Below are 21,862 nucleotides of genomic sequence, written 5' to 3' on the forward strand. Positions count from 1 at the left end.
AATGCCCTTTATTGTCATTATACTCGGTGTACAATGCGATTGGAGAGCTCCCCTCTCCAGTGCTAATATAAAATATAATATAAAATACAATAATAATAAAATGAATACATAAATAAAATAGTGAAATAGTGCACTGGGTCCCACATTATGTTGCAGTTCTACAAGGCAAAGATAGTTGTGTGCGAGAGTTCAGGAAGAAATTGTTTTTCAGTCCGTTTGTCTTTGTATTGATGCACAAAGATACGCGCCACTTGCTAGACTGATCTACGCCACACACAAAAGTGGAAGGATGAAACCTGAGCTCGTCAGGCACCTTTGTGTTGCTATGACGACAGCAGCCACTTCCACTGTCTGAATTGGGTGGGGAGTGCGGGGATGTACTCGGGGGACCTGTAGCCAGAAGCTCCACCCACAGGGGGAATTCACATAGGTATCACTTGGACACCAGGAAACAGATACAACCAAGTTATTGAAATATAAACTTAACCTTTAACAGTTCAGTCAGCACGAGTAAGTTATCGGGGTCCACTTATTTACATATGTCTTTGCTATTCATGCATAGGCCTGGATTTAGTTGTGGGTGCGTCGCTATTGTTGAGAGGCGTAGAAGCAGGTTGAACAGGTTGTTGCCTGCGTGAGTGCTCCCTCCTCTCGCAGGTTGACTGCTGAATCATTCGGGCTGATCACTCACTGAAGATAATTGTTGCTCGAGCACCTGTTCTCCTCAGAGAGGGCCTGAGAATAAGGTAAGGATTTACTAGGAAGGCTTGATTTGTCTCATTGTACAGCAAAGTGCAAGCTAAATGTCAACGTGTAAGATCAATGGACACATTTGTTATGAATGGCTTGTGATGTAAGAGCCAAGTCAATATTTCAAAGAGGAACTCAAAACAAGCCACAACAGAATTTCAAACAGCTTCAGAGAGATACATTTTAGGATTGGGAACTGTAGAGTAAATCAACGTAGAATAGAAAAGTTGTGCACAGCTTCGGCATTATCTGGCAGTTTATTTTTTTTTGAGCAGCATGGCAAGGTACTTTTTGAAGTTACAATCAAAACACTGGAAAAATATTTAGAGAAATGAAGTGAAGGAATTTAAGAGCAAAATAAATATATGTGACTTAAACTCGGACGAATTTAGCCGTTTCATGGCAGTAAAACCGCCGGATGACTTACGTGTTACACAAAAGTTTGTGGATGAATTCACGGATTCATGATGATTAGCATGTCTGTCTCACATCTATGAGGTTGTGGGCTCGAATCTTGGCTCCGGCCTTTATTTCTGGCATTTGCGTGGTTTGTTCATGCCACAAGTTTATGTTGATGAAGTTTGGGATTTTTCGGTAAAGATGGTTTTAATTTTAATCTGACTATCGTTTTTTCACATTCATTTAGTTTTAATTCATTTTAGAGTGGGTTTGTTAGTTTTCCTTTGTTTTTTTCAAAAATGCTTCATTTTAGTTCACTTTTTATTTGTATTTTTTATGTGGCGTATTTGTTGAGTGCAAGATAAAGTCACAATAAATATTCTGTAACAAAAACTCACCAGAAGACACCAGTTTAAGAATGTATTTACTTACCAACAGATGAACAAACTCCCACAAATCAAATCAAACAGGTGGGGCAGGTCAGGTTAGATTAAATGCATCATAATGAACTATAAAACCATTCATTGAGTACATAATGTAGTATTGGATTCATTTTGAAAAACATTTCTTTGCTTAACTCAAAAATAGAGGAGCCGTATTTGTGTCATCTGGTGGTGCTGAGCGCTTAGTGGGAGCAAAATTCACGGGCTGCCAGATGACGTTGCTTCAAGGCAACACACAGTAAATAAACTACAATTCCCAAATGGCTGTCCAACCTTCCTTCTTCCTTACAGCCGCAATACCAAAATAAATATATATAAAATCAACCCTGAAAGATGAAAACAGAGTACATTTATTTGCTATAATTAAATTGAGTTATGTTAATTATAAATGGAAAATGTGTTTTTTTTAAACACAGTTATTTTATTTCATTTACAAAAATGTTTTTTCAATTTTAATTAGTTTCTTTTTTTAAACTATTTTCTCCTCCAGACCATGTTAACTTAAATGAAAACTTAACAGCCCATGGGTGTAACTGTTGTTGACCGATTAGCAACCAGTTCAGTATGCACCTGGCTTCTTGCCCAAAGTCAGCTGGGATAGGCAGCATCTCTTCCACAACCTTAATGAAGACACGCACTAAAGAAAATGGCTGCAGTGGATAGAAAAAAATGATCAAGCACAAACACACAACGTCACAACTTCACATACCTTCCTGTGGTACAGAAAGAATGCCAGTTCCTTCCCTTTGAGAGCAGCTCTACATGACGTTCCCAGTGACTTGCACCGTATCTAGCATAGACCTGTTTGATTGTGATAGCTTCCACACTGTTTGTAGAGAAGTATATTGCTCTTGACAGTTAGTAAATGTAGAATAATAGCTGATAATGTTGTCTCTTTTAGATGCAAAGCCTCAAAAGCAGGATATGTTGCCACAAATCAAGGAAGTTGTTGTATATTGTTATATTAGGAAGTGATGGCTCACATAAAGTGAAGCTGGAGAGAGGACAAGTGGAACACAATGTGAGTGTGGGGACTAGGAAGGGAAGAATGATACTGCTAATCTGTCAGTTGAAGTGTGTCACTTTGTGTGTTTGAAAAGTTCCGTCTCCAGACTTTGGCTTTTACTTGAGAGACATTTTCCTACCGTGAGCAAACATAGGTACATGTTTTGTCCAGCCATTCAACTATCTTCGACCACAGACTTTTGGGCAACAGACCAAAGACAATAGTGGCAAGTAAATTGTGGTGTGTTTTTTTTGTTTTTTTCTTTGATCTAATCCATCACCGTAATTTCAAGACACACCCCAGAAGACATTTGGGTTGAGAATGTGAGTTATGGGAGCAATGGGCTTCTGCTGCTTTTCCAAGACTGGCATTTTTAAACCAGTTTTTACTTCTTTTAAAACAGCCCGGTATATGTGTCCCCTTAAGGCAACATAGATTGCAAGTAACACGTGACGTTCACGAGAGCAACATGGATTGCCAATTGATTCACTGGAAAAAAACTGACCACAAATAAATTACTGCTTTTGAAATGGTTGGATGTGTCTTCACAGATCACTTGTTTTATAACACTGAACTCGACAATGTTATTGTTTATGAAATGAAAATATTGTTATGATGAGATAGGATTGATCAAATCTGTGACTGTGACTGCTTCTCTTTCACAATACGGCTACTGTATGAAAAATAATGACAGGTTGGCCCATTCATCTTAAGTAATGGTATGGTTGGTTGTGAAGTGATTTATTTAAGATTTCAACTAAATCAATTGCTACTTTTAAGATGAGGAATTTTTGTTGGGTAATTAGAGCTTACATGTTTTATTGGTGAGTGTGTGTTTATGTGGGACATTAAAAAGTCATGGCTGAGGGAGATTTTATGTACTACACTATGAAGAGGACAAAAGGGTGGAAAATCTTTTCATCAGGCACATCAGTAAGTGCCGATGGTCAGAGGCAAATTTCTCAGGCTGCCTGAGAGGGTTGTAGAACTCTCAGAGCCAATGGCATAAGCAATTCTGTATTGGTAAATGGAAGAAGAGAAAAGGTGTGGATTGAAATGTGTCAATCAAAACATGCCGTTTAGAAGATTTAGATATTTATATGTATATAACTGGCAGAACAATTTTGGAATGCAGCCCTGCCAGTCTGTTTCCACCTTCTCTAGACAGGCTTGGCAATTACCTTGCCTCAACAAAGAAAGAGCCAACTAGGGCCTCATTGCAGTTACCGGAAACTTGAGCAACTGTGATGTCATTTTCAGTTGACGGCAAGGGTCGAAAAATGGCCGCCCCTTGAGATGGAAAACAAGAGATGCGCACGTCGGTCCTTCTGTCGTTATTTCAGACTGCCCAAAAAACAAAAACCATCAAACAAAAAAAAAACGGTTCTGTGTAGCTAACATTATGACATATTGTGTTATTACACCAATCACCATGCTGTGTGTGTGAGTGTCTGTTGTCAGGGCAACTTGTGGCTGCTTCATCATGACACATCCTAAACACATTTGTTTGTTTTGTTTCACACTTTTCTCACTGAAAGTTCTGGTTTTGGATCATAGTCCTTAACCCATTTTCTTTCTGAAGTCTAATGCACCTGTGGATTTGTCAAATTATTATTATTTTTTTATTAATAGAAATAATCTATTCTGTGTTATAGGGGGATACCATAAGGAAGAAATGGAACGGCATTTTATTATCACAATACACTTGCTGCTATTTGTTCACACTTTTTACTTGGTATTGCTCCAAAACGCAACCAATTTTCCAGCCTTCACATTTGATAAAGAGTGGTTGCGTGAGCAAAACATTGCTGAAGAGGAAGGAGAAAATGGGCAGGAAGGGGATGTGTCGGGTATGGAAACAAGCAACAATTTCAGTAATGTAGTATATGCTGAAGAGACTAACGAGGGAAATCTCAAGCAGAGTGAAAACGACGCATCAGATGATCTGGATGTTGCCATAACTACCAAGCCTCCCACATCCTCCAATGCCTCAACAACAGTGCAACCTGAACGGTCGGAGACGAAGCCCAACACCACAAACATAGAATCAGAACAAACCAAAGCTGAGACATTTATAAATTCAACCACCCCATTTGGGATGCCGCATGCTAAGCCACTTGATCAAAACTCAACTCAACTATCTCCTGATTTCTCCAATCGTACCAATGTAGGCAATACCACCACTATGGCACCAGAGATTCATGATTTAAATGAAAACACAACAACAACCACAACAACCACAACTACAACGACAACGACAACAGCATCAGGGGATGAAGCAGAGTCAACCAACAGAACAGAATCAAACAACACAAATGCAACCACCACAGCAGCAACAGAGATGAACACAACATCTGCAACATCTTCATCACCAAATCTGTTGCCGTCTGAACCCACCAATGTGACAACCGTTGCTCCGAAAACACCCGAAGGCAACTTGACAGATAAACAGGCATCATCAGAGAGCAGCTCAGACAGAGGTAGAGTTGCATTTTTGGTTATCCAAGTTTTGTTGAACCCAGAATTTGTTAGATTTTGTCCACACGCAAATTGTGTTTGATGTCATTTAAACCAGACTTAAAATAAAAATAGGATACTAGATTTAAAAAAAAAAAAAAAAAAAAAGCATGTCTGCGTGTGTGGACGTTTACTTCTTTTTTGTGTTTGTAACATCAATATTATATTGGAGTCGGTCATTAAAATTATTCTATATTTAGGTCAGGGATGGTGCTCTGAATGGCCTTTTGATTAATTAAAATAAATAAGATTTTGAAAAAGATACATTTTAGTATTTTTTTTTTTCAATGCCCCCAAAAATCTCCAGAAATCACTGCTAAACATTCATTATACGTTTCTGAAATCCTGGAAAATAAAAACAAACAAAAAAAAAATGTTGGTGTCTTGTTTAGCAGTTTGTGCTCTCCTTGAATGCACATTTTTTTGCAAGAGTGCCCTTTGTAGGGGTAAAAAATTAAATAAATCACAATATGTGGGTATTTTGTTATTTGCTCCAAACCTTTTGTTGTTACATTAGGATAGTTTTCTTTTAATCATGCATTAAGAAATGTATTAGGAAAATGACAAATTATTAAGAAGAAATATTTTGCTCACATGCACAAACAGAATTTTGTCCAAGCACTGATGAATAATCGTGTCCCCCTCCAGCAATTAAGTTGCCCATCCCTGATGTAGGTGTAACGACTAAAGCAGAAATGGGGGAATTTAAGTGATATTATCCTCAGAAGGTCATTTATAGGTTATCACTTTGACAGTAACTCTAAACTTATTGTTTAAAAGCATACAATAGGTATCAATGTTACTTATTTGGTTGCTTTATTTTGTTCACCTTCTCACTGACCTACATTAATTTAGATTTCCTCAGGCTGAGGACAAACATCCATTCTTTGATAAGAAAAAGCTTGGGGTTGGGTTTCAGCAGCCTACTTTGCCTGAAGGGTTCTTTTATAACTGCTTACTCTGCAGGAACAATGATACACTGTTTTAGTGAAAAAAAAAAATAAAAAACTGTACAAAAGAGCTGGAGTTCCAAGATATCTTCTAAGCATCTACACAGGTGTGTAGGGGAGTTAAAATTATATTTGTATTTATAACTGACTGTGAAATTACATTTTAAAAAGTACAATAATAATCCATCCATTCATTATCTGTAACGCTCATCCTCACGACCGTCGAGGGGATTGCTGGAGCCTAATTCCAGCTGCCTTTGGTCGGTAGACGGGATACACGCTAAACTGGTCGCCTGGCAGTCACAAACCTTACAATCATCATATTTAAACAACTTCTTGATTGTAATTAAAAATGCGTGCATTTAAATTTAAAACGAATTGCTTATGAACAAAGTTTGATAGAGTGCATGAAAGTGAAAAAGTAAATACATGTATTAAAACGTTACATAAATCCTCTCGAGTTCAAGCATTTGTAGTTCAGTTAGCCTTGACTTTTCCCCAAGGAGTTCTGTCTCTTCTCTCTGTCGTCTGGTCATCTGCCTTTCACACGCAAAGCCATCAATTGCTCTGTGTATATATGCTTTGTATTGACCTAAAAGGCTCGTCGAAAAACAACATAAAAGTTGTGTTTGTAAAATTACAAGCATCAAATATAGAGGAACTGTGCTTTGGAAATGCTGCATTACACCTGGTAAAAACATCCCGGTATTGACCTCAATTTTATGATTAAGATCCTGCTGTTAGAAAAGCTCGGGTGTTATTCTGCTTGCAGTTCAATAGTGTCAACACATGCTTAGATATACGATCAACCTTAATGTATCATGTAATGGCATCTAATTAACCCTGTGTATTGCAATCGTATGGCAATGGCCCGAAGGTGGAACTAATTACCCAGGTCAAACATATTTTTCTACATTTTCTAATCAGAGCGGCAAGTAAACTTTGCAAGATGATTTTAATTATTTTTTTTTTTTTGCGCTGATTCCAAACCTGCCCGACATTTTTCTGTCGTACATCACTTTTTAACAAAAATAATTTCATATATAATATAGTATTTTTTTATAAAATATGAGTTAGGTTGGCAGCTATAAATTACAACACATGGGAAAATCCATGTTGTCCAATCTTTTATAGGTCAAACTTAAAAACAAAACGTTAAAATATTTGAAGTGTTCAAAAAAGAAATTTCTTAAATCACCTTTTAAAATACATTTAGGGACACTTCTCTATAGAAAAATTGTTGTTGACAAGTGTTATCTGCATCACAAACTCCTATTATTTAATTTATTGCTGCTTGAAAAAAAAATTCTAATGAAAACAGTGATTTCATCAGACCTTTTTCCAATTAAAAAAATGCTGGTGAATTAATGAAAATTTCACATATTCTACTTGTAAATTTTCAATTTAACTGCTGCACAATTCAACAATGTTGTACCATCTCAATCGTGCCAATTGTCAGTGGCCTGGTAAGTTTAACTCATTTAGTGCCTTGCACGCATTTTCAGACCCTCTTTTACCCTACCACATGAAAACACAACCTGGTATTCGAGGTCTGGAGTCTTAAAAGACAAAAATACATGTCATTGGAAGTGAATTTGTTTAATTATTCCAAATACGTAGGCTATTCAAACAAATTGGTTGATAATGCCAGTGGTCTGTCACTGGAAAATAGTCAAAGCATGTTTCAGCCAAAATGAGTATTCCTTATAAAGTCCCTTTGCTTCTCTCCATCTAACCCCTCATTCCTTATCTTATTATGAAGGTTTGTCATCCGAGACCAGCAGGAACAAACGGACTGAAGCATGGGGGGCTGTTTTAGGAACAGCTGTGGTTGTGTCCATCGTGGGACTGGTGGCCTATGTCGTCTTGAAAAGAAGACACCTCAATGGTTTCTCACATAGAAAACTGGTTGAGGAGTTCCGCTCTGACCCAGGTAAGAAAAGATGAGATTAGTGTGTCACAACAACACACATATGATAATGCACAGCACGGAACAGTTTTACACAGTATAACAATTTTTTGTCGTACTGTTTTTTTTTTATTACATTTTTAGTCGCATATTTAAAATAAACAAAAAAAACAACAGCTGATATAACCAGGCATCGAGTCCCTGATTTGGAGCGACACTGCTGTTGTACAGTCTGTTGGTGGTGGGCAAAAGTATGTTGGTTTCTCGTGACACAGTCAGTTTAGTAGTGGATTGGTCTGTGCAACAATCTGCAACTGCACATGTCGACAAAAACATTGATAACATTCATTTCTAATTTGAATTATGGACGCACACAGACAGGCGCACAAACATGCCTGCATTTGAAATAGGAGCATGTGCCATGGCAATTTGCAATTCATCAAATTCTTGCCATGTTCTGGTACTTGAACAACAAATGTCACTTGGTGTCTAGAATTACATGCTTAACCTTCCTGTTTAAGTCCAAAATTAACTGTCGGGATAAAATTGAAAAGAAAATATCATGTTCCATTAAATCTGTACCGTACGTGAATATGAATTTCTGATTTTCCTTTCTCAGTGAATCCCAGTATAAGACTTTTGAGATTTATTGAGACCACTCCGAAGACCAAAAATTCACTAAATAAATCACATGATATATACTTTAGGTATCAAACATTTTTTACAATGATTGCAGTTTATTACAAATACTGAATATAAATGATGGAAGTGGCATTTGAACAGAAGATCAAAGCGTTGAGAGAAATATTTTCAAGGAAAATGAAGAACCTAATCAAATTTATGATTTAAGGGTCCGCAGACACATATTATTCTCCTCGGACTTTTAATTGTTCTTTCGTCACATTTTTAATGTAAAGAAGAAGCTCGTCTCTAAATATTCTATCGTGAAAACATGGTGGGCAATGCATTGTGCACAACCTCTTTTTAGTGGTAAAATATAGGATGTGGACTATCCCACAACTATCCAACTGAGTGCAAATGCCACCATGTTGAGACTCTACACCACATTTAAAGGGAATGGGAAGAACCACTTTAATTGGCCACCAACAAAGTCGCCTGTGACCACCCCCTCAGTGGCACAGACCTCCCTCTCTCAGATCAGCTCATCTGTGAAATGACAAACACCAGGTCTAACCGTTTTACTCTGCACACTGCAGATTTTTTACCAATCACGAAAACAGAGGCCTTTAAATCTCTATGCAAGGTCACTCACCTTCCATATGGTAATCCTCCCTACCATTTTTTTTAACTCATCCATGACTAGTTATCAAAGTTCAGATTAACCTGTTACCATCAACAGGAGTATATTGTTCACACACACTGACTTTGATTTGACAGCTTTCACTGTCTGAGGTGAAGATTTTCTTTCCTCCGTCAGCCTTCCTTAAACTTCATACTTCTGTCTTTTGAGAGCTATTTGTTATTTCATTTTTTTGAAGAGGCCTTTATTTATTTATTTTTATTTTTTATTAAATTCAGTGGTTTCAGACGAAAATAACATTGAAGATAAAGTGTATAGCATAATACATTACATAAATATTGTATATAGCCAAATGGGTATTGGAATGTAACATACAGATTTTCATGATTAATATTAAGAGCTGAAGATACACAACCAACGTTTGTATATCAATTCTCACTGATTGTTTTATAGTACAAATATAAACTCAATGCGAATGTTCATTTTCCAGTTCTGAGATTGGACAACAGTGAACCTTTGGATCTGAATTACGGACGTTCAACTTATTACAACCCGGGACTACAAGGAGACAACATTCAAATGGCCAACATTCCTAGGCGCCAGACAAAGTAGAAAGCCACACGGACCACTCAACGCTCTTGGAAAAAAACATTTGACAGGGAGTTTGGTGTATGGCACCGCCATATTGATGTTTTCTTGGAGACATTTTAGGTCAACTGTATACCACCATGAACTCCACTTGAGTTGGAATCTCAATCTTTTTAAAACGCATTCACTGTCAGGCATTTTCAGTCCCTCCTTTCCTTGATTATGGGAAAATATTGTAAATATAAATTTGTACCTGGGATTGAATGTCTGGTTTCTTAAAAGACATACACGTCGGTGACAGTGAATGAGTTTGAATCGGCAACAATTATTGTCATTTATGAAATATTTATATACTTTAATAATATAATACTGTGCTATCTGAGTCCCTCAGCTTCCGCCAAAATTCCAAAACCATGCGTGTTAGGTTAATTAAGGAATCTAAATTGTCCATAGGTTTGAATATGATTGTGAATGTTTGTTTTGCTATGTATGCCCTGCGAATAAATGTATAGTGTGAACCTTGCCTCTTGCCCAAAATAATTTGGGAGAAGCTCCAGCTCATCCGTCAAGAAAATGGATGAATGGATAACAATTGTTCGGACTATATTTCCTTTCTAATATTGGATTCAAACCCTAATGCCAATAATGTTTCCATGTTGTGTAAAACATGAATAAAAACCGAAAACAAACATTTGAAAATATATCATCATATCGTCAAGGTTAGGCAGAATCCTCATAGTGCTAAAATGACAACCTCACAGGAGGTAAAAAAAAAAAAGAAAAAAAGAAATACCACCTTGTTTCCCAGGCACCGCGTCGTTCAAGTTGTATTATACATTCTTATTTCTATTGCACACTCACGTCCGCATAATAATACCCCCCAAAAAAATACATTCAATAACTAATTTTACGCTGACATTGATTAAAAGAGTACAGAAACTAAGCTAGCGGCACCTGAGTACTTCAAAGTCCGCGCCCATATCGTGCAAAAAGCCTTTGAAAATGTCACACCAGCAAATGTCTGCCCGATATCTTCATTTGGGCTACAACATCTTCACAAAGTCTTAAAGCCACGAGTGATGTAATAAATAAAACAATGATCCAACTCACCGCGTCCATAAAGTGGATATTAAAATGAAACGGAGACTTACCACTGTGGCACATGATCGAGGGTCCTTCTGCAACCAAGTATCTCATCGATCCATATTAAACAAAAAGCCAACTTAATCCAGCGACCCTGACTATTTTCATTCATTATTGTCTTTTGGATTTTCTTTCTAATGGACTATTTGCTCTGAGCCTTTCAACAATGCTCTTTTTATAATTACTAATGACACGCACCTGTTTCCAATTAGCCTGTTCACCTGCAATTTTGTATTTTTTTTTTTTGCATTCCTCAGCTTTCTCAGTCTTTTTTCCTCTCTGCCCCATTCAATTGAATATGGGTTGAAACGCATGTGCAAATCTTTGTAATCTATTTTAATTTACGTTTTACAATTGTCCCAACTTGACTGGAATTGGTCTTCATGTGCCCGAACAATATAACATCACTGCCTTTGCAAAAGAGAATGAGAAGCCAATGCGAACAATTATGTTATGTGCATTTGTTTTGGCATGCTGAGGACAATCGGTAGAAAAACTAAGTTGTCCCTTCAGACCAGGAATCTACAACAATATTCCTAGGAGCTTTTTTATTCACACACTGAGGTTTTTGTATTGCATGAAGTTATATATTTGGTTGTATGAAAGCTGCAGCAATATTATCTCCCTAAATCCTATGACCTCTACATGTCCAAACAGGGAGATGACTTTTTTTTTATATAGTGATGTGTTGCACCTCAGAGAGTTACACCACATTCACCAGCAGCATACCAAGCAGTGGTTGTGAAATGCATAGTAGTTTAAAACTTTTTTCAATGTCATTGTTATTCTTCTCATGAGCTTTCTTTGACTTTGAGTGACAACCTTCAGCAAGTATCTCTAATCTCAATATATTTTGTCATACGTGGGGAGAATAATGGTTATTTGTTTTGTAGCTTTTTGATAGCCAGTCAAATCACATTTTATAATTGTAAATACTAAATAAAGATATATTGTCACATTCTCTTTTTTTTGTGAACTAGATGAGCACTCAATCATTGTGGATGGATTCTGATTGATGCGCTGCACCACAGTTTGTTTATGATGTGTAACTTTTTTGTACTTAAATCCATTGGTGGCAGGTCAGCTTTGTTGTAATTTAACTTTGTTCTAAAATCTGACATCGATCAATCAGAGAAGCACTTTACGCCACACTAATGGGGTGCAGCACCGTTCCAAAAAAAAAAATACTGCTGTATTCTGCATGACGCATGAATGATGAAGTTTTTGATGCTTGTGTTTCCACCCTTAATGCATGTCAACATTCAATTTGCAGGTTTTGCAAATTTTTACCACCAGCTATGACTATACAGTATGTCTGGTTTGTATTATAATTTGCATTTATTTATTGATCTTATCAGAATCCATAACTATAGGTGAAAATAAACTGGTTGTTTCTACGTGGACTTGGATTTCAATACACGCTATGGAGCCTTCATTCGAACTTCCCACGGGTGTTAATTGAATAGAATAGAATAGAATTACAGGTCTTCACCCAAAGGACTGTGTTATGGCAACGGTACTGCTCATTTTTGTCTTAGAAAAACGTTTCGCCTCTTATAAAAGTACATTCAACTAAGCTTGGTTAGGACTGACCTCTTTTCTGTCAAAAAGTTGTGTTTGTGGAAACTCCCTCATTGATATTCCAAGCAGTTGTAAAAATGTCGTTTTTTTCCCAGCAAGTTAGCCTGATGCATAACTGATGAAGCCTACACAGATGAGAGTCGAAAGAAGACAAACAAAGCAGTCCACTTGTGGTTGATTCAATGCCCTGAGATTGAAATGGATGAATGAGAATATCCACAAGCAAAGATTACGTGGTTCTTTTTTCTATAGCATACAGAAAGAATGAATAAATTCTAAATATTGGTTCATGAATAACCAAAGATCAACTCGAGTCTCAGTCAAGTAGTCAATAAATAGTATAGTGGACCATGTTTGACTTTGGAAGTTGGACAACCCACAAAGAAAAAACCTGGAGTCAGTCGGAGCTCACATAAAGAGACCAACAACCATTTGCATTTGCACTGTCACAGAAGAAGAACTGAACCTACGCTGGCTGCACAGAAGTCAAGTAAGTTAGTCACTAAACCATTACTAATACGTGACTTTACAACAATGAAAAAACAATTTGATTTAAAAAAATACATTGGGTTAAGAACTGAACTGACTTTGTGCCTCCATTGCTCATTTGGTTGTGTTTTCACATGTTCCATACCCTCCGGAGATGCTATCTACAATCCAGAACATTTTCCATTCCCAAGTTTATTTTGATCCAGAAAGCACCTCAGCAGTTTGCAATGAACACATTTGGCAGGATGCGGAAATCAATTAAATGACACATCCCTGCTCGGAAATGTTCATATTACATTTGAGGGTTTGGACAGGTTCATTTTCTCCTCCAGCTGAGTCAAATCAATTTGAATGGAATTAAATGATCACTATCTAAATTGAGGTTATGTCAAACATTTTAATGGCTAAATTCAATTCCAGTCATTTTGATAACACTCAAAAATGAGTTTAACATCAAGAATCCCCAAAAATATCGTTTTAAAAACTATAAAAAGCTCTGTTTGTAAAAGTCCTTTAGAGAAACAAAATGTGTATCATCAAGAAAATCATTCCTCATTGAAAAACATTGTATAGCCAAACTGAAAATCAACCACTTGGACAGTCCCAAAAAGCTTTGCTGGACATCAAAGTGGAGCAATTTGTCAGTCGGAGGTCGAGGCTTCATTAGTTAGGTGCTATTTAGGTCAATTTAAATTCCAGAAGACCAAATAAACTCTCCGAGACATCATCTTGTCAGCTGCAGATGAATCAAAATCCACATTTGACTTCGAAAGGCCTGCAGGAATATTTGGCGGACTCAGGTGCATCCTTCCATTGTGCGGCGATACAGGCACAAAACGGACCTTCATGCAAGAGTTTGCTGAGGAAAACCTTACCTGCATTGTCATATTCATATTAATAAAAGCCTTGCTTCAGGTCCCTGGGATTAACCTGCAGAACAAAATGCAGCAATTAGGAAGTTACTCCAGTCATTGAGTCACCTAACTCCCCTGCAAAGAAAACTTGTAAATAAATCCCAAAATACTATTATTTATGATGATCAAGTAATTAATCAAGTGTAACCAAAATCCACAAAAACTGTGGTTTAAATGGGTGAGCCCAGCCCAGTTGGGCAAAATGACTATCATCTTCCAAGAAGCAAAGTGTTAATACATTAATGCAAATGTATTCCCATGATCTACTCCGTTGATTGTCTTCTATAGAGAGAACGTTATACTGTGGCGTCATCTTTGGAGAATTGATGTGAATGTATTATTCCAAAAGTAGGTTAACCAACAAATCATACGTGCATGTGTAAATAGGTTTATGCTCTTATGCATATTTAAAATAACGTCTGGCAAAGAAGCCACAGGTGGGTTGCATTTAAAGGTAAGATATCACAGTGGGGTGTGATGAAGGGTGAGAAATGAGGCCAAACATCACGTTAACATTCTCTTTGTTAATGCACCACTAAATGTTGCTTTCTGCATTTTATCATTTAGCTCTCCGAGGGGCTATAGCAGTACACTATGTCAGTGATCTTTCCAAGCTGGTGCGCCAGTCAGGTCATTGGGGTGGATGTGAAAGGTCAGCTTCCCTCTGGCAGTCAGGATAGATAAACAAACATGGTACAAAAGGTTTCAAAATATACGTGACCAGGAGTGGGATTTGCATCGACAGACACTGAATACTGAAAACATCTCGAGTAAATTGGGTTGCAGCTTGTAGAGTCGAACATTGGTCGTGAGATATACTGTAGTTCAAGGTTTGGGGTTTGAAGTGCTTGTGGATATGATGCTGCTTGGAATGCAAAGTAGAACATATGTGCTGCACACCAAACAGCTGACATCAAACGATAATATTAATTAAAAGATAAGTCAATTTAAATTGGAATATTATATTATATTATATTATATTATATTATATTATATTATATTATGAAATCTACCAACCACCACGTACTTGGTTGTAGTCATGCCAATATACTTTATTTGTTTCATTTATTACATGATTTGCCAAAAATCCAGTCAGTGAAATGAACAGCTCAGCCACTAAGATGAACGTGTGAATTAAACGACTGAAATAAATTGCCTTCCAGATACATCATTGTAACCAAGCATGCAATATTTAAAAATGTGTATTTATCAGCGTTTGACATGCTAGTCTTTTTTCCGTGTGTCATTTTTAAATGTCTTATTAACAATCTCAATGATGATGATAAAGATGAATACAGACTAGTATATTTGCTGTGCGGGAAAAAAACAACAGTAACATAAAACATCTTCACGCTTTATAATGAAAAATCCAGTGTGCATGTTATTCAAGCTTGATTGGTACATTCAGTAGTACCTCAAAATTTAAATTCATCCTTGACCAGATAATTTAGAAATTGACCCAAAATAGGAAAATCGGCCTAACAAGTTGCATAAAACATGAAAGTCAAAATGTCAAAAAGATGCAGATGGTTATATTCGGGCTGTGGGGTTGATATATAATACGACGATTGTGCAAATGATCCAGAGAGTCCTTGAATACTTTGTAAGTATCCAGTAGTGTAGAATACTGATCAACAACAGTTATGCAAATAACACAGAGGAGTGCAAACGCTACAATAATGAATATGGTAATACTGTCACAACCGGGATGTGTGAAATTGGCAAATCTTTGCAAAATGCCATTTATGCAAGGCAGGCAGCAGCCCAGATAATGTGTGTACCTGTATGCTGAAGGTGTATGCGGCCCATGTGGCGGCGCCTCTCTCGGTACGTTTCAGCCTGAAAGTGAGGACAAGTAGGAAGACATGTCTCGTGCCGAGTACTTACATTATGAAGACCCTGCAGTGGCTGTGCCTCTGCCACCTGAGACAACTGACCACTCATGCTATGACCCCCTTACAGTTCAGGTAGCGCCAAGGTGTTGGTGTGGACGACGCTGTCCTCTATCTGCTGCATTGGGTATAGTTGAAAAAATTCAGAGCCAGCACATTGAGGTGGTGCTGATCTACAAATGGCTGGGCGTACACCTGGAGAAAAAGTGGGAGTGGTCCGCTAAAATTGGGCTGGAGAAGCTGGTAAAAAATGTTGGCTCAGTGCTGAGCAGTCATTAGTCATCCTAGTGGAGATGCTGGACAAACTGGGACAACACAGACAATGCCAGCCATCCTTGCCCCTCAGTTTTTTTCATTTATTCTCTTTTGCCTGCACTCCAGGAAGGAGTGGTCACAGATTATTGTTGTGATTTTCTCCATAAATCCAGCTTCTTTATTACTTACATTTGGGATGGGCAGCTGAGCTGCTCTCACACCCTGAATGGTCCCTTGATTATTTTTTTTTCTTTTTCACATTTGTGGGGGCTTTTATTTGGAGGAGGCGGGTGAACCTCTTTTTTTTTTTATTTTAATTTTTTTTTAGAAAACACTTATTGAAGTTTTATCAGTATTTTATAAAAACTCCCCACCTAGGTCAACCCAACCTCCCACACCCAGCTTCTTGTGTGTCGGGTGATTTAAAAAAAAAAAAAAACGACAGAAAGCTCATTTCTGGTCCTATATTAGTCATCAGTCAATTCATAGCTCTACTAAATGAAAGCTCAAAATTACCCATCGGGTTTCGCTGAGCAGCTTGAGCAGCCTAAATCCATACAGATGCTCGCAATGCGGCTCTAAATGTGAAGTATTTGACATCATTATTGCTTGGATTACCCACATCTCAGATTTGCACCAAACCAACTGCCAACAACATTCGAGAGTATGTTTTAAGACTGTTTACAGAGGATTATGTGAGATTCAGCAAAAACAGGTGGTTTACATAGAATGAGGACAAAGTACAGAATGGATGGAGATTAAGCTTTTTTTTAATGCTTTTGTGAAAATACAGAATATTGTGTTTTAGTGCACATGCAATATGCATTAATGTATTTGCATTTAAACATTTTGTAACAGGATGAGCAAAGAGCTTTGTCATTTAGAACTATTCCAAACATCTCAATGGTCTTAAAATACCCGTCTTAAACCAACAGCTTTGACTGCATATGTTTAAAGATGTATTAACAAGTTCACATGTTAATATGCCACATACACGTGGACCTGAGCCTTCGACTGACCTAATCCACATTTTAATAATCCCATCACGTCACAAAATAATGGACAAAAATAACCGCTATATAATTATGCATACGTTCACACTGCAGAACCTAATTAAACTGTTACTAAAAATAACTTTGCAGATTCACGGAGCTGCACCAATCAGAAGCGATAGTTGCTGAACCAATGAGAGGACGTAGAAACTCACTTGTAACTCAGCCTGTGGCTGCAAATGACTAGAAGCCACATGAGTTTTTGTGATGGGTTCCTTCTTCTCCCCATTCATTGTAAAACAGTTACAACCAAGGACATAATTGGGACAGTTTTTTTGGTAAAAAGAAAAATACTCCCTCCAGAAAAATTACCCCACAGTAATATTTTTCCCCATACATTTACATGTTTTGATTTTTTTTCTTCAATATTATATGGCAGCAGCAACACTTTGCACCAATTGGGTGATGTGGCAACTTGTGCATGCCTACTAATTTATACCAATTCTGGCAATGGATGAAAATGACCATCAGCTTTTGTAGATGTTGTTTCAAGAAGCAGCAGATACACACGCAAGTACTGCGACGGTCCATAGAGTCTAATTTATGTCATGAAATAAATCAAAGTAAGTTCATCCGAGCATGTCAGTTTTGTGATTTGCTGCTGGCTTAGAATTTGTGCACATCTTTTATGTCTTGTCCTTCTGAAAGTGCTTCTAGTGAAAAGAGCGCCAAAAGAAAAAAAAAAGAAAACACTAGCTGTAACTGTACTGGTTACAAGGGCTTTTCAAAAGTCAAATAATAAAATAAAATAATATTTCTCCACTATTGCCCATTCCTACAAGAACTACTTGAGTGTAGATGCACAGACACTGCACGCAGGAATGGGAACTGATGGTATAATAGTAGCCCCAGGTTGTCTTTTTCCTTGCTCCTTGCCTCTCTACCCAGCAGCTTAGACCTGTATTTGACGTTTGACTAAGCCCCAAATTGTTAGAACTTTTTATAAAGAACATACCTGCAGAATACTGTTTTATCCTATAAGGTTGTAGTATTCTGTTCCACATCTTAGAATGAGTTTGCAGAGTTGCTCTGCTTCTTAAGAATAATCCTCCATTCAGAAGCATGATTTGACATGGCCAAACTTGATTCCTCCCTATTTCCTTGGGTCTTGGGATTTACCAAAGGATTTGGCTTATATGGTCAAATGTGTTTACACAACTGAGGTACTTGACCACGACGCTTTATGACTCCTTTACTATGCATGTAATTTATATTGTATGCAATCCGAATTTAACATAGCCTGATCCCTTTCTTTGTAAGGTGAGGGAGCCATTCAAGCTTTACCCTGCGACCTTTAACACCACACTGCAAAGGAGAATCTTTATTACAACATTTTCTCTATTCAAATGCAACGCAGGGGACCCGTACACATCAGCATCTTGTGAAAAAGTTTAATGACAAATGTGGCAGAATGTTGTATGGACGGAATCCATTGGGGAGACTGTTGAGCAAAAGTAATCAATTATCATGACCCCCAACACGTTCCAATTGCACGGGTCACTTGATTATTTAAGGGAATTAGCTATCGATCAGCAAAGAGTCGCTAGCCAACTAGCTGAGCACATTCACCACATTAGGGGAAATGGTTGGCTGAACACCAACTGTGTTCTGTTTAGAACCTACCTTAAGGTATGAAAAGGTACTTATTATATATGAAAGGCAAGCTCAAATCCAAGTCTCTAAATTATATAATAAAAATAATAATAATAAAAATAATCCTACCTACAAAACAATCAAACTCAGCCAAAAATTGCACTGAACTTCATCCCTTTGTTTTGGGACATACTGCATAAATTCCCCTCATAAACCCACATCTCCCAAAGATTTTACCTGTGGTCTCGTTGTAGCAATACTCCAGTTTCAACCTCACCGTCAAGTAACCCTCCCACAATTCCAAAGCAGACATTTTAAGGCCAAAGGGCAATTTGTCTCTTCGGCTGATATAAATAGAAAACTTGACTTTCCTAATTAAAAGAATTAAGCGCTCACACTTAAGTTTGTGTTACTTCTTAAATGTGGCTCCCAAATAAACACACTGCACGGAAAAACTGCACCTTTAGAAGAAACACCAGCCTTATTAAAGTTGGCAAACATGGGACTACTGCACTTCCACTGAATCAAAAAGACTAAGCATAAACACACAAAGTGACGCTTACTTTTTACCAAAGTTCTGACCCGATTCAATTACAATCGTCGATATGTTATGGGAGTGGGGTTGGGCGGGGGATTGCAGTTTGATTGCCAACCCAACAACATTTGAATGCCCCGTCTGAGTTGGATGCCCGGTGTTCCCTTAGGTGTGAATTGAAGATCAAATGGTTGTTTTGATATGTGCGGCCATTTTCAGTAATTTCTAGTATATTTCAGATCAGCAAGAGCACCTCAGCATCCACTTAAAATTTCACAAGATGCAAAAATGTGTCAGTTGCAAATATTTGTTGAATTTCTTATTGGGCACCTCATTAGCCATAATCATGGCCACCCTTTATTAATTTCATATCTGAGCCTTGAGGTTTCCTGATAATGAAGTAACTTGCTACTTAACAAGATGACATCATGTTCTACTTAATATTTTCCTTAACGGACTCTCCAAACCATCCTATTTCCACATCACCTTCTGGTACAGGTGTGATCAACAGCTCACATGGTATCTATTGTTTATGTGTTTTAATTTGTGTTCTAATTTCCCGCTAATTTATATGACATCATATGGAAAGCGCTTTGTTACAGCTCCAGCTGTCGTGAAATGCGTCATATAAATATAATAACTCCTGAGTTTCCAGTTATTTCTCAGCTCTGATTTCTCTCAGATAGAGTGAATGGAACAGATATACTTCTTTGTCAAAAAAAAAAAAGATGTTTGGTTCTTCTATGGCTTTATTATGGGTTAACAGAAAAGGTGAGCAAATCTGCTGGGTCAAAAATATACACCAACGCTAATATTTGGTTACATGTCCTTTTGACAGTTTTGCTTCACTTAGGCACTTTTGATGATGCAACAGACACACGACTTGACTTGGAACACTGACACTTGTGTTCCCAGCAGATCCTAATTTCTTTGCTAGAACTGCTTTGATGGTTCTCGGACGACTCCCACCTGACCAATTTTCTCTCTGCAGCAGGTGATAGCTTGCATTTTCTACCTTATACTGTTAGTGACAAAACTGTGCCACACACTTTATACTTGCAAACAATTGTTTACACTGTTGCTCATGAGATCCGTAGCTGCTTTGAAATGGCTCCAAGTGACTTTCCTTACTTGTCCAAGTCACTTTTTCAGCCCTTTGCTGCGCTCTTTTAACTTTCCCATTGTTGTGTTGTGGGCGTCCATCCATCCTTTATTTGTACCGCTTCTCCTCACAAGGGTCGGGGAGGTGCTGGAGCCTATCCCCGGCTGTCTTCGGGCAGAAGGCGGGGTACACCCTGAACTGGTTGCCAGCCAAGGGCACACCATCCATGCTCACACTAACATCTAGGGGCAATTTAGAGTGCTCAATCGGCCTGCCATACATGTTTTTGGAATGTAGGAGGAAACCGGAGTACCTGGAGGAAACCCACGCAGGCACGGAGAGAACATGCAAACTCCACACAGGAAGGCCGGAGCCAGGATCGAACCCACGACCTCTGCACTGTGAGGCCTTCGTGCTAACCAGTCACCGTGCCGCACGCGTCTGTATCCATTTAACTCTATTTAACTGGACTGAGAGAAGTCACCTGCCATAGTCACTCATAATCACTCACAACAAATTAAGATGCCATGCTATGAAGCTCATTTCATTGACACAACTTTCTGAGTCACCCAAATTGCAAAATCATGTTGCTGTAAAAATATTTTCAACCCAACAGATTTGGAGCCTTTTTCTGTTAACCCATAATAAAGTCATATTAACTGCCAAAATATAAAAGAACCAAACTCCATGAATGTTTTTTTTGTGTGTGACAAAGGAGTATCTGTTCCTATCACTTTATTAGAGAAAAATCTTATTTATAAAAATAGCTGGTAACTCGGAAGGGCCATGACATTATATTCTATACAAGTGCATATAAAATTTTGATCAAAACTGTATGTGTGTCTCAACGTTTGTTATGCAAAAAGTCACAAGTTTCCAACATAAGAGCAGGTCATCACTAAGGATTTATGGTCAAAATAAAATAGCGGCAAGTGTCGCCTGCATTGTGCCTAGTGTCAAGTTGCCCTTGAGTCTGTCCTCCAGACTCAGTTAAGGTGTGCAGCATCATTTGTCCTCATCTCACCTCATCTCTTTTTGCATTCTTGCATGTGTGTGCTCGGCTTCTCGTGCTGTGCAACAGAAATATACAGCAGCGTGTAAATCCTCCCGTTGTTTAAGATACCATATGTGGAGAATATAATGAGCATTTGTTCTTTGCATGTTCAAACCCCAATTCCAATGATGTTGGCATTTAATCTGGCTAATTATTTATGCTTTACTGTCACCGTGTCTAACCACAACCAATGTTTGACTGGTTATGTAATTGTCCGAGCAGCTGAATACACGAGGATGATCATTTATGATGATGATCAAAGTTGACCCACTCCAATTTTGAATGTGTCAACCCCACTTCTGAAATGATGACTATGCTCCCCATACTAGTACATAACAAGCTGGCCTCGCCCTAATTGGTATGAGACTACCGGCAGTATCACAGTGTCACACTTACAATCCACTGAGGTACACTTTCAGCACCATTCTC

General features: G+C 37.9%; 1 protein-coding gene across 1 annotated transcript; it reads left to right on the forward strand.

The window, feature by feature from the left end:
* The first annotated feature begins 461 nt into the window (after positions 1-461).
* On the forward strand, positions 462-11,466 carry LOC148336905 (uncharacterized). The gene is made up of 4 exons (XM_088297226.1): positions 462-746; positions 4,254-5,078; positions 7,828-7,998; positions 9,726-11,466. Exons 2-4 carry the CDS (start codon positions 4,274-4,276, stop codon positions 9,845-9,847), a joined length of 1,098 nt encoding a protein of 365 aa, XP_088153352.1. The 5' UTR covers positions 462-746; positions 4,254-4,273; the 3' UTR covers positions 9,848-11,466.
* The last annotated feature ends 10,396 nt before the right edge of the window (positions 11,467-21,862 follow it).

The sequence above is a fragment of the Idiotropiscis lumnitzeri genome, chromosome 5 (genome assembly GCF_059441095.1).
Source record: "Idiotropiscis lumnitzeri isolate Australia: NSW breed Sydney's pygmy pipehorse chromosome 5, RoL_Ilum_1.0, whole genome shotgun sequence".
Taxonomy (NCBI): Eukaryota; Metazoa; Chordata; class Actinopteri; order Syngnathiformes; family Syngnathidae; genus Idiotropiscis; species Idiotropiscis lumnitzeri.

Excerpts from the sequence above, each read along its gene's own strand:
- LOC148336905 (XM_088297226.1), top strand. The coding sequence starts at position 4,274 with ATGGAACGGCATTTTATTATCACAATACACTTGCTGCTATTTGTTCAC. Across the intron at positions 5,079-7,827 it reads AGAGAGCAGCTCAGACAGAG|GTTTGTCATCCGAGACCAGC; the intron begins GTAGAGTTGCAT and ends CTTATTATGAAG. Across the intron at positions 7,999-9,725 it reads GGAGTTCCGCTCTGACCCAG|TTCTGAGATTGGACAACAGT; the intron begins GTAAGAAAAGAT and ends TTCATTTTCCAG.